The sequence below is a fragment of the Macaca thibetana genome, chromosome 2 (assembly GCF_024542745.1).
Source record: "Macaca thibetana thibetana isolate TM-01 chromosome 2, ASM2454274v1, whole genome shotgun sequence".
NCBI classification, from domain to species: Eukaryota; Metazoa; Chordata; class Mammalia; order Primates; family Cercopithecidae; genus Macaca; species Macaca thibetana.
Window position 1 is genome coordinate 105,514,412 of NC_065579.1, and position 12,058 is coordinate 105,526,469.

Below are 12,058 nucleotides of genomic sequence, written 5' to 3' on the forward strand. Positions count from 1 at the left end.
TTATCCATTCTTCCATTCTTTTTTCAAGATTTTTAGTTTCTTTGCACTGGTTATGTAGTTCCTCCTTTAGCTCTGAGAAGTGTGATCGACTGAAGCCTTCTTCTCTTAACTCGTTAAAGTCATTCTCCATCCAGCTTTGATCCATTGCTGGCGATGAGCTGCATTCCTTTGGAGGGGGAGATGCACTCTGATTTTTTGATTTCCAGCTTTTCTGCCCTGCTTTTTTCCCATCTTTGTGGTTTTATCTGCCTTTGGTCTTTGATGATGGTGACAAATTGATGGGGTTTTGGTGTGGGTGTCCTTTCTGTTTGTTAGTTTTCCTTCTGTCAGTCAGGACCCTCAGCTGTAGGTCTGTTAGAGTTTGCTTGAGGTCCACTCCAGACCCTGTTTGCCTGGGTATCAGCAGCAGAGGCTGCAGAATATAGAATATTGCTTAACAGCAAGTGTTGCTGTCTGATTCTTCCTCTGGAAGCTTCGTCGCAGGGGTGTACCCCACTGTGTGAGGTGTGAGGTGTTGGTCTGCAGCTAGTGGGGGTGTCTCCCAGTTAGGCTACTCAGGGGTCAGGGACCCACTTGAGCAGGCAGTCTGTCCATTCTCAGATCTCAGCCTCTGTGCTGGGAGATCCACTGCTCTCTTCAAAGCTGCCCGAGAGGGTCATTTACCTCTGCCAAGGTTTCTGCTGCTTTTTGTTTAGCTATGCCCTGTCCCCAGAGGTGGAGTCTACAGAGACAGGAAGGCCCCCTTGAGCTGCGGTGGGCTCCACCCAGTTCAAACTTCCTGGCAGCTTTGTTAACCTACTTAAGCCTCAGCAATGGCGGGTGCCCCTCCCCCAGCCTCACTGCTGCCTTGCAGTTAGATCTCATACTTCTGTGCTAGCAACGAGGGAGGCTCTGTGGGCGTGGGATCCTCCTGTCCAGGTGTGGGATATAATCTCCTGGTGTGCTGTTTGCTAAGACCCTTGGTAAAGCGCAGTATTAGGGTGGGAGTTACCCAATTTTCCATGTGTTGTTTGTCTCAGTTTCCCTTGGCTAGGAAAAGGGATTCCCTTCCCCCTTGCGCTTCCCAGGTGAGGCGATAGCTCGCCCTGCTTCAGCTCTCGCTGGTCGGGCTGCACTAGCTGACTAGCACCGATTGTCCGGCACTCCCCAGTGAGATGAACCCGGTACCTCAGTTGAAAATGCAGAAATCACCCATCCTCTGTGTCACTCGTGCTGGGAGCTGGAGGCTGGAGCTGCTCCTATTTGGCCATCTTGCTCCGGAACTCAATTGCAGAATTTCTATCTGGTACTTTAAAAAACTGTCTCTTTGGTAAATTTCTCATTCATATCCTGAATTGTTTTTCTGAGTTCTCTTGTATCTCACTGAGCTTCTGTAAAATCAAAATTTTCAATTCTTTATCTGGGATTTCAAAAATTTCTTTGATAAGATCTATTTTTAGAGACTTATTCTGTTCCTTTGTAAGTGTCATATTTCCTTGCTTTTTCATGTTTTCTGTGTCATTACATTGAAATCTGTGCATCTGGAGTAACAGTCACTTATTCCTGTTTTGAATTTACTTTAGTAGGGAAAGACCTTTTCCTAAAGATCTATGGTGTCTGTGGTGTTGGTTGGGTAGGGTACTTTGGCTTTGACTCTGGTGTGTGCATTAGTGTCATCTCTGTATGATTTCTTTGGCTGTAAACAGCATTAGTGGCATCTGTGATTTCCTTGATAGGTTAGGGTACAGTTATTAGTTAAGGCTGTGGGGAAGTTGTGCTGGGGACTAGGATGGCAGGTGGGCCAGTGATAGTGTCACTGGGCAGGGTACACTGGCAGCCATGTTGGCAATTATTGTTGTGTCAGTTGGTGGGCCTCCATGTGGCTTGCTCAGATGCTGGTAGTGGCAGTGGTGGATTGTACAAGTGGACAGATTCTCAGGTTCCTGGGCAGTTACATGGCGTGAGTGATAGCAGTAGCAGGAGTGGGACAACTCTCTGGGTCCTGAGTGATGTGCTTTGATGTTGGTGGTGGCTCTGAAGGGCTGGGTAACCCAATCTCCAGGAACTCAGGTGTCACTTGCAGGTAGGTGCAGATGAGGTGATAGCAGCCGAAGTACTCAGGTGCCTGAAGTGGTTGGGTTGGGTATTTGCCAGGACCCTAGGCTGTGTTCTCTGTCACACAGCAGAGAGTGAAGCTGGACTAGGTAGGCTTGTGCTCAGACCTTCGAATGGTGAGAACAGCACCAGCTGTCATGGACAGGGCACTCCGCAGGCCCCAGATGGAGTGCTCAGGTGAGGGGTGTTAGCAGCTGTGCTAACACCCTGTCACAATAGAGGGTTGGGTCATCCTCGGTGACCAGAGCCTGGGCCAGCGGGTGGGAATGCACATTCCTCACACCCTAGTCTCAATGGGGCTTGCTCCCTGGCCCTGGCAAGGGTAGCCCACCTCAGCTGCAGGAGCCCCACCCAACTGGTGATCAAGTCCCAGTGGCAAATTTTACACCACTTGCATCCCAGTCTCCATCCTGGTGGCACTCACTTCTCATCTCCAGCAGCTACACCCCATGCCTTGCTTGCTTCTTAGCTCTGGCTGTAGGTATGCTTCCAGCATACTCCCCATTCCCAGTAGTGACAGCTCGAGTTTCTGTCATGCCTCAGTCCTGGCACTGCTGGGCTGCAGGACAGCAAGCAGTCTGTCAAAGGCTAGGCTTGAAAATGATATCTTGCTCCTCAGACATTTCAGGGACAAGATGTCAGGGGAGGCTGGAGAAGCAAATAGACTCAGGAAAGTTCTCCACCTCTTGGTGAACCTGCTTCTGCACCTTGCATACCTGTGGAGCTGCTTAACCACAGGTGCTTTTCACTCTGTTCTCTTCACCTCCTTGTTCTGGGATACAGGGACAATTCTCTGGACACTATGAAGATCTTCCTAGGGATCTCCTGCTAACTTCAAGTCAAAGAGTAACAGAGACTGCAACAGAGCCACTTGGGCCTCTTAGAGCAGAGGATACAGAGCAGTGGGGTAGGTCCCTCAATTCAGTGAGCAGACAAGAGACAAAGGCTGACTTAGGTTTTATTTTCATCATGAGCTTGCAGAAATATATTTTTTCTTGATGTTCAGTGATTACATTCAAAAGTTTATTTTGAATGTAATATTGTTATTTATCATTCACTGACAGGTCATTTGTAGCTTCACACACACACACAAAAAAAAAAAGACAAGGAAAGGAAGGGATGGATCTAGTGAGACTGTGCCTAATACAATCTGTGTGTGCATTTCTGTGGGTTTGAAAACCCACTTGCTCTTTATACTAATTCAAACTAAGCAATTGTGAGTAAGAATAGCTTTAGAAGGTGCACATCTAGGCTGTGCACCGTGGCTCATGCCTGTAATCCTGGCACTTTGGGAGGCTGAGGCAGGCGGATCACTTGAGGTCAGGAGTTTGAGACCAGCCTGGCCAACATAGTGAAACCCTGTCTCTACTAAAAATACAAAAATTAGCCAGGCATGGCAGCGGGTGCCTGTAATCCCAGCTACTCAGGAGGCTGAGGCATGAGAATCGCTTGAACCAGGAAGGCAGAGGTTGCAGTGACCCGAAATCGTGCCATTGCACTCCAGCCTGGGCAACAGAGGGAGACTCCTCCTCAAAAAAAAAAATAAATAAATAAATAAAATAAGAAGGTGTAGTACATCTATCACCACATAATGAGGTTTAAGGGTTTAGAAAGCAATTTTACCTAAATATGCCTTTAATAACTACATCAGGTATAACATGAGGATGCTGCTAAGGGAATGGAAGAGTAAGATAGGCATGAAATGATGAAGACTTTTATGGGGTTAGGACTAAAGAGAATAATTTTAAAATCTGAACAATTGGCCCAGGTGTGGTGGCTCGTGACTGTAATCTTAGCACTTTGAGAGGCTAAGTAAGGCAGGAGGATTGCTTGAGCCGCAGGAGTTTGAGACCAGCCTGAGCAACATGGTAAAACCTTATCTCTACAAAAAAAAAAAAAGACAAAAATTAGCTGGGCATGGTGGTGTGTGCCTGTGGTCCCAGGTACTCTGGAGACTGAGGTAGGAGGATCACCTGAGCCTGGGGAGGTCAAGGCTGCAGTGAGCAGTGATCACACCACTGCACTCCAGCCTGGGCGACAGTGAGAACCTGTATAGATCAGTCGATAGATAGATAGAAAGAAAGAATTCGGCCGGGCGCGGTGGCTCAAGCCTGTAATCCCAGCACTTTGGGAGGCCGAGGCGGGTGGATCACGAGGTCAGGAGATCGAGACTATCCTGGCTAACACGGTGAAACCCCGTCTCTACTAAAAAATACAAAAAACTAGCCGGGCGTGGTGGCGGGCGCCTGTAGTCTCAGCTACTCGGGAGGCTGAGGCGGGAGAATGGCATGAACCCGGGAGGCGGAGCTTGCAGTGAGCCGAGATCACGCCACTGCACTCCAGCCTGGGAGACACAGCGAGACTCCGTCTCAAAAAAAAAAAAAAAAAAAAAAAAAAAAAAGAAAGAAAGAATTCATCAATAACAGCATATAGTATTTGAAAGCAAGTATTGTATTAAGAGAATAAAAAGAAGCGTTGGTAATTGAAGGTAAATTGATGCCTTTGTAGCAATAACTTGGCAGTTCTGCAAAGCTAAATCATGTTTATGGCCAGTCATGAGTAGACTGCAAAATTTCGAGAGTTCACTCTTTGCAGCCTGTGAATGAATCTGCATGACATTTGATTTCAAACCATCTTTCCTTTGGAGCTAGCAGGAGCTTCTTTCAAGCATACTTCCAGCCGCTAGTGCTCCCATCCTCCTTGATTCAAATAGGCACAAATATGGCCATCCATTTTTCCTTTACCTTTCCCAGAAATGTGATTGTTTTCACTGCTCTTTTACTGTTTTCCTCTTAAGATAAATATAGTAATGATTTCATAAGATGACCATAATGCAGAATGTTTTCCTAAATATCTGCCTTTAGTGTAATGTAATTCTGATGCAGAATGATGACAGAGTTTTAATTAGCAACATTTAAGCTATAAGAAATAACCAGTTGACCTTGGCAATTATTCCATTTATGTATTCAACAAATATTATATTAAGCACTTATTATGTGCTATAAGTTTTGCTACCTGGTGGAGACGATTAGCAAGACATAGTCCTTATCATCTAAGGACTTGCAGTCAGGTGAAGTAGACAAATAGGTGCCCTAAAATATAATAGGCATTCTTCTAGAAATCAGAATTCAGCGAAGACCCAAAAGAGGTAGTGGTCAGGTCTAAGGTAGGGATGTTGAGAATGGAGAATAATAGAGCAAGCTGGAAAGGATTCATAGAAAAAGCAATATTGAACTGAATCCTTTAAAAAAATAAAAAAGAGGGGAAAAGAAAGGAAAGAAATACAATTAATAGAGTCTTTGTAAGCTTTTTCAATGTAAAAGAGATCTGGAGAGGTAAGAGAGGACCCTGATGAGTCTGCCTTAAATGACTTGCTGAAAAGTTTGAACTCTAACCTGTGAAGGGCATTAAGAAGGGTGGCCATATAACCAAATTGACATTCTGGAAAGAAAGATGTGTAAAAGACCAGTTAGAAGATTATTGTACTGGTCCAGAAGAGAGATGATAATGACCAAACCAAGACAATGAAGAGGGAGGAGAGGTAAAATGTGAGATTTGATTATTGCAAAATCTGTAGGATATGGTGAATGCTGGAAGGATATAGTACTACTGAGTTCCTCTCAGTGAGAGGGCATCTCTGGGTCCAGTCAGTTTGGGGAGAAATGAATTTTCTTGGCCATGTAGATCAGAAGCTTAGGATGAATCTGGACTGGAGACAATGCTTTGGAGCTTGGCAGTAGTTGAAGCTATGGGAATGGTTGAGATTGCCCAGGAAGGCTTGTAGAGTGAGAAAGAAATGGGCTGAAGGCAGAGCTGTGAAGGTTACTAATAGGTAAGGGATATGCAAGGGGAGAGGAATGGCAGGAACAGGCTGTCAGTTGTCTAGCATCTGAATTATGTGTGTTGGGTGGAGGGGTAGATGTGAGTGAAGTAATACAGATTGCCACTGTTGGTATGACTGACAAAGCTCCAGCTCCCCATTATACCACCAAGGGACCAGTGAGTATTTTATTGGAGAAAAACTGAAATTGCCCCATCCAGTAGGGGAGGTAATTTTCAAGGCTTTTAATTTCCTGCTAAGTTGCTAAATCACAAGAGATTGTTTTAAAGGATACTCTTCCCTCTTTCCTTGTTTGGAAGGAATTCTATAGGCAGAAAGTTATTCTCAGAGCCCTGGGCTTTGAGAACCTCCTTTAACCATTCATCACAACAGCTCTGAGTAAATGAGGCATATTTGTATGGCTAAGGAGTCCAAAGAGCCACTGACTGGGTAGCAGTTAGTTAAGCTAGTAACTGACCTGCTTTATCTCTGAGTGGCCTCTATTCCAACCCTTTTATTTAGAGACCTGATATGCTTCATACTATTGGATGGCACATTCTAGAACTCTTACTGGGGTGTCCTCCTGGAAGTGGCCATGCTGAACTGGACACATCTGAGTAATCCATGGAAAGTTCCATGGGTTCTTTTTGCATGGGTCCTGTTTTCTGAGATAGGTAGATCCATACCTTCCTAACCAACAGGGGAGGGGGTAGAACCAGGGCTGTGGGAACTCCCTGAGTGTCAAATGGAATTTTCAAGAGATTACCCTCATCTTTTTCCAAATGTTTTATTAAGGTGTCTGTACTAGCATAAGGAATTCGTAGTCTCTGTTCCTAAACTTTGTTCCAAATGGTTATGTGGTTGCAGTTCTCCGGGAATTGACCTTTAGAAGGAAGACACTAAAACATCGGAATGTAACAGAAATGCACTGTTATTCCTCCCCTCTTTTGTCTCGATCCCATGGTTCCTAGGAAGCAGCTTTATTCCTAGGAAGGAACTTTATTCTTACACATTTAGGCATCAGCTTTGTCTGCTAAGTCCTCCTTCTCCCTGACCACAGAAGACTTCATGGTAAATCAAGCCCACTGCTCTCACAAGCTTTTCTTCTTAACTTGGTCTGGTTGAAACATAGCTTCATGCAAATAGTATCAACATTGCTTATAACTTAGCAGGGCTGTCCTTTGGGGCCAGTCATAATGACAGCTGTATGATAGTAAAAAACCAATGCCAAAGCAGTTTCTAAACAGTAGTACTTGTTGAGAGGAAATGTTTTTCCTCTATCAGGAACTTTCCTCTGGGACCTGTTTATATGTCTGTGCGCACGCATGCAATGGGTGCTAGAAAAGAAACAACTTTTCATGTGGAATAGTGTTACTTCTGAGAGAAGGAATTTTGCCAATTAAATGTTTGTAGGGATTCATTTTAGAGTTTCTATCCTTTGCCCAAGTATGTCTTTTGTGCTTAATAGGAAATGAGCCTTGTTTAATTTAGTAAAACATAACACCATTTCTTTAGGAAAGTGAGGGATCCTTTTCCCTTTGAACTTAAGTGTTACACATTGGAACATCAAACCAGGTGTTTAAAATACTTGAGTGCTATAACACCTGTCCTTCTGTTATAGGTGCAACAATGAGAGTGAGTGGTCCCAGATCCACGAGAACATCATCCGAAAGTCCAGTGCCAAGTACTCTGCCCCCAGCGCCAGCCATGGTGAGGTACTTCTCTGACTAGAACATTTTGTGTTGCATTTGTAGTTGCTAATCATACAGTACTTCAGTTGGTTGGTGCAGATTGCCTGCTGTATTCCCTGCGGACATTTATTCTCCTGTCCAGGCATTTCCTACCCATTCTTTTTGTAGTAATTTGAGGCTTTCCCTAATATCTGCTGACCAAAATACATTTTCTGCTTTTTCTAGGATGAGTTCCATATGCTTTGATAGGTAACTTGAGTTCTAATTCAAATCCAGAGTGAGCAAAAATGTTGCAGGGTTTGTTACATTGTGAAGTCTATGTTTGCCTAAAAAAAAGATTATACTCAGCCAAATAAATATTGCTCTCTATATATAGCTAGATATCTATATAGATATAGACATCACACACTTCTCTTTCTATTCCTGAAAACTGACCATAATGAGAATCAGTGATTAGTCTGTCAGTATCAGTCATTCTGAAACTAGAATGGAAAATCTTTATTTCAAAGAAGCTTCATTTTAGCTCAACTTCTCCTTTTCCTTTTCCCGTCCTTTCTTTAAAAACTCTGTTTAAATAATTTCTATAAAATCTCAGTACAGTTCTACATATTGTATTGTTTTCTAAGTTAAACATTAATGCTTGATTAAATTAGAAACATTATTTAAAAGCCTATGTGCCTTTATAGACCCTTGCAGATAGCTATCTAATTTACGCAGAACCAAGTTACTCCTGACAGTTTTTACCTCTAAATCATTTTATAACCTCTTTTACATAATCCTCTTTAACTTGCATAGACCTTGTTGGAAATTATAAGTTGTCCTTAAATGACAGTGTAAAATCACTGAGAGGCAAGCAGTTTCTAAAGAGTAGTACCTGTTGTAGAAAACTTCGTTTTTTCTCTGTTGGGGTGAGCAGATACTCAACTAGGAGGATCCTTAGAGGAGATCCACACCAGAGGCTGCCAAGATTGAGACCTTCAGCTGTAACAACTTGATTCCTCTAAAATCCTAGTGGGGGTTTAGGTGATATCTGAGAGCCTCTCACTATTTTTAAATGACAGTTTTCCCTTATACATGTGCCTGGATGCCAAGTAGCTCCATGCAGTATGCTAAATCTAGGCTAAAGCAAGAGACAAATAAAATTTTATTTTGAAAATATAGGAAAGTTACTAGCAATTTGGGAAACTACAATTCACATCCATATTTGTCATATTCTTTGCTTTATTTACTTATTTGATTTATAAAGAGGTGCCCTTGACTACACATTCTTGGGACATAGTATGATTAAAACATATAGAGAATATTTAAAAAGAGAGATGATAGTACTAATTCGTGAAAGAGCAACTTCTACCATTGCTTCACCGGGTTAAGATGATGAGATTTGTCTTGCTCCCCAGAGCGAGCAGGGACTGTGCCATGTTCTGTGTCTGATTTTTGTCTAGAACTCACAGACACTTGCCATTTAAACAGTGTTAGAAAGACCTCTCTGCGGGGCACCACAGACTTCAGAGAGCCTCAGTTGGGATGGCTGTAATGAGAGGAGGTCTCTGTGTAGTTGTGGAAAAGTCAGTAGGAGGAACAGGCTGCTTCTTTTTGAAGTATGTTAGAAGCTAGCTGAGACCTTGGAAATCACCTGTTTCAACCCCCTCATTAAATAAATGAGGAAACTGAAGCTCAGCAAAATGACTTAGTGGCTGAACAAGGATGGAACCCAGGTCTCCAGACTCCAGACCTTTGGCCTTTCTACTCAGTTGCCAAGCTTCTGAGCATGGGTTTTCTACTGCTGGACTCTGGGGTCTTCGTGTCAGAGAATTTTATAGATTGCTCAAGGAATATTTCAGGTCTTTGTTAGTCTGCTTAATTAAAGATACATCTTTATTAAAAATCAGTTTACTTTGCTATAAACTTTTACCCAACTTTGTTAAATATTGTGGGCAGTTCATTGCCTTGCAGTTCTGTTTCCAAAGTCATTAGTGCTTTTCCTTCAAGTCACATAATTTAAAAATGCAGAAGCAATTGCTACACTGGGTTTGAATGCTGAGAGTAAATGTATCATCCAGCAATAACTCTTTTATGTGAACTTTAATAGATGTGGGTCTTCATTTCCATTGTTGGCCTCTTGGATATGTAGCTACAAACTGAACTTTTAACAGTTCCAGTAGTAGCATGAAGAGTATTAAGGACAAGTGAAGATAAAGCAGTTGACACACAAGTTTTCTATTTATTTTAAAATGACTGTTAACTACAATTTATTTCCATATCTTGGGCTGATATTAATTTATATAATTAATCCTCATCCAGCATTTCCACAAGGAGGGGTGGGGGCGTGTGGCACAAGAACAGAGTCAAATTGGTGCCCTCGAATATTTTACACAGGTGTTAATTTGTCCAGTTACTTTTTTATGAGTCAGTCTTCAATCCGATAAGAGGTTCAGTAAGAAAATGGTTTTCTTGTGTCAGGTAATCAGTGAGACCAGATTAACAGAGAAATTGTATAGACTTTGTTATTTTCAAATTCTTTGATTTGAGGTCAGGTAGAACATCAAGTGTTGCCAAGGGACTGGTTGCGTACTGGGTGAGTGAGTGGGTCACTTTTCTGAACTATTAATGAAGGCCCTCTTGTGCCCAGAATCATGCCTTAGCATTATTTGGTATGTGCTTCATACAAACACAGGGTTTCAGAACTAGAAAGGAAACCCACAAGTTCCAGTATCCCAACTCTACAAAAGGACATACAGTTTTTATAGCCTCCATTGTTGATTTCTTTCATTCTTTGCATGTCTTTTCATCTGATCCCTTGCATGAACTTGAAGGTTTTCTCTTATTTGTTATGTTTAGAAGTAGAGAGCAGCTCTTTAGGATCCCTTTGGGTAACTCAAAAGCTAACTGTGATACTCTCAGCACCTTTAGTCAACATCTTCATGAGTTTCACTTTGCATCTGTAGGCTGTTTTGGTTGCTCAGAAAATGCAGGGACAAAAGGCAGTCAGCAAGTACTTAAATAAACCCTTGCCAATGCAGAATGGTTAGAGTATACCCACTGATTTTTTTTTTTTTTTTTTTTTTTTTTTTTTTTTTTTTGGCTTTTGCCCTCCAACCGCAACTCCCTCAAATTATGGAGACTTTCATCCCCAGCTGTTTGCTTCATGCTGGGCTGTCTCATAAGTCTGATTTCTGTTTACCCAGAGGATATGATTTGATAGCTATGTAAACACAACAAAGATGAATAAGTTAGGGTTATGAGGGGAGGGCAGATATATCCTAAGCTGTTCTCTACAAAGATTATTGTGGTTTTGGTTATGGCTCCCAGCCTTTCAGGTTCATAAACTAATTGCAGTTTAGTCCGACAGTGATTAGGTTTAAGATAATTACTTTAGAGGGGCTGAAATCTTAAACACTGATTATCTAACCAGAATACCAACTGGAATACTGTATGTTTGCCTTTTCAGGGCACTGTGATCCTGGTGTTAATGACACTTGAGATACCATGTTTGTAATCCCAAGGTTTCTTGGGAAGCATGAGTTTAGCAGAAGCAACAAGATAATCTTGAGGTTCTGTCTGAGCTGTAGTAGAACCTTATTTCATCCCTTGGCCCAGCTCTGAGAGTACATATTCCTGGCTACTGGCATACTTTTCTTGCCAGATAAAATATCTGTAACTCTTTTATCTGACTTCTGTCTTTGTCTACTTTTCCATTCCCTCCTCCATCCCCATTCCTAGACCATTCTTATTTTACAATTCTACTTGTTACTATCTCCATTCCAGCTACTACTCTTGTAATTGTATTCATTATCATAACACCTTATTCCCTCATTTCTATAGATGTTCATCTGCTATTTAACTCCCAAGTTTATAGACCAATGAGGGTGCCTCCTCTCAACCCATAGATCAACGCCTAAATTCTTCATCCTGTTAACAGCTAAACCCATTCACAGTTATAGAGGTAGCACTTCCTAATTCCATAGAGGCTTGACTGTTACAGCCTTCTAGCCAGTAGCTGCAGAGGGGACCCTCAGGAGGGTGCTGTGGAGGTGGAAATTTCAGGAGATTCTAGCTTTGTGCACAACTCCAAGGGTGTAAGTAATGAGCCAGAAGGCAGCTCACCTGGGGTGATATTTCAAATACTCCCAAGTTTTGATTAAAGATCATGTGGAGGATCTGAAATCCTCATGGAGTCAAGGCTTGGTTAGTCCCACAAAAGCACCCTCTTTTCTTTGCAGAATGTGATGTCTCCTCTGTTGCTAGCCAGTGCAAGATTAAACTAGCAAGTTACTTCCCACACTTTGACATACTCCCAGCATAAAACACAGCACATCTTAGCTTGCTCATTTCTCATATTTGGGATGCCCTGACTGAAGGTCTTCTTTGGCCATGCTTGTTTCTACTCTATAGATTTCTCTAGGTTCCTAAATATATAACTTACGTAGTTCAACCCTCTCATTCAGTAGGGCCA

The 12,058-nt window shown here is 42.4% G+C and overlaps 1 protein-coding gene across 6 annotated transcripts in view; it reads left to right on the top strand.

Annotated features, from left to right (window-relative positions):
- Positions 1-12,058, top strand: part of DOCK3 (dedicator of cytokinesis 3) — a 688,972-nt gene that overhangs the window by 502,716 nt on the left and 174,198 nt on the right. For all 6 annotated transcript variants that reach the window (XM_050780657.1, XM_050780653.1, XM_050780654.1 and 3 more), the window contains one exon: positions 7,536-7,624. In XM_050780657.1, the coding sequence (XP_050636614.1) occupies positions 7,536-7,624 (89 nt within the window). The remainder of the gene's footprint in view (positions 1-7,535; positions 7,625-12,058) is intronic.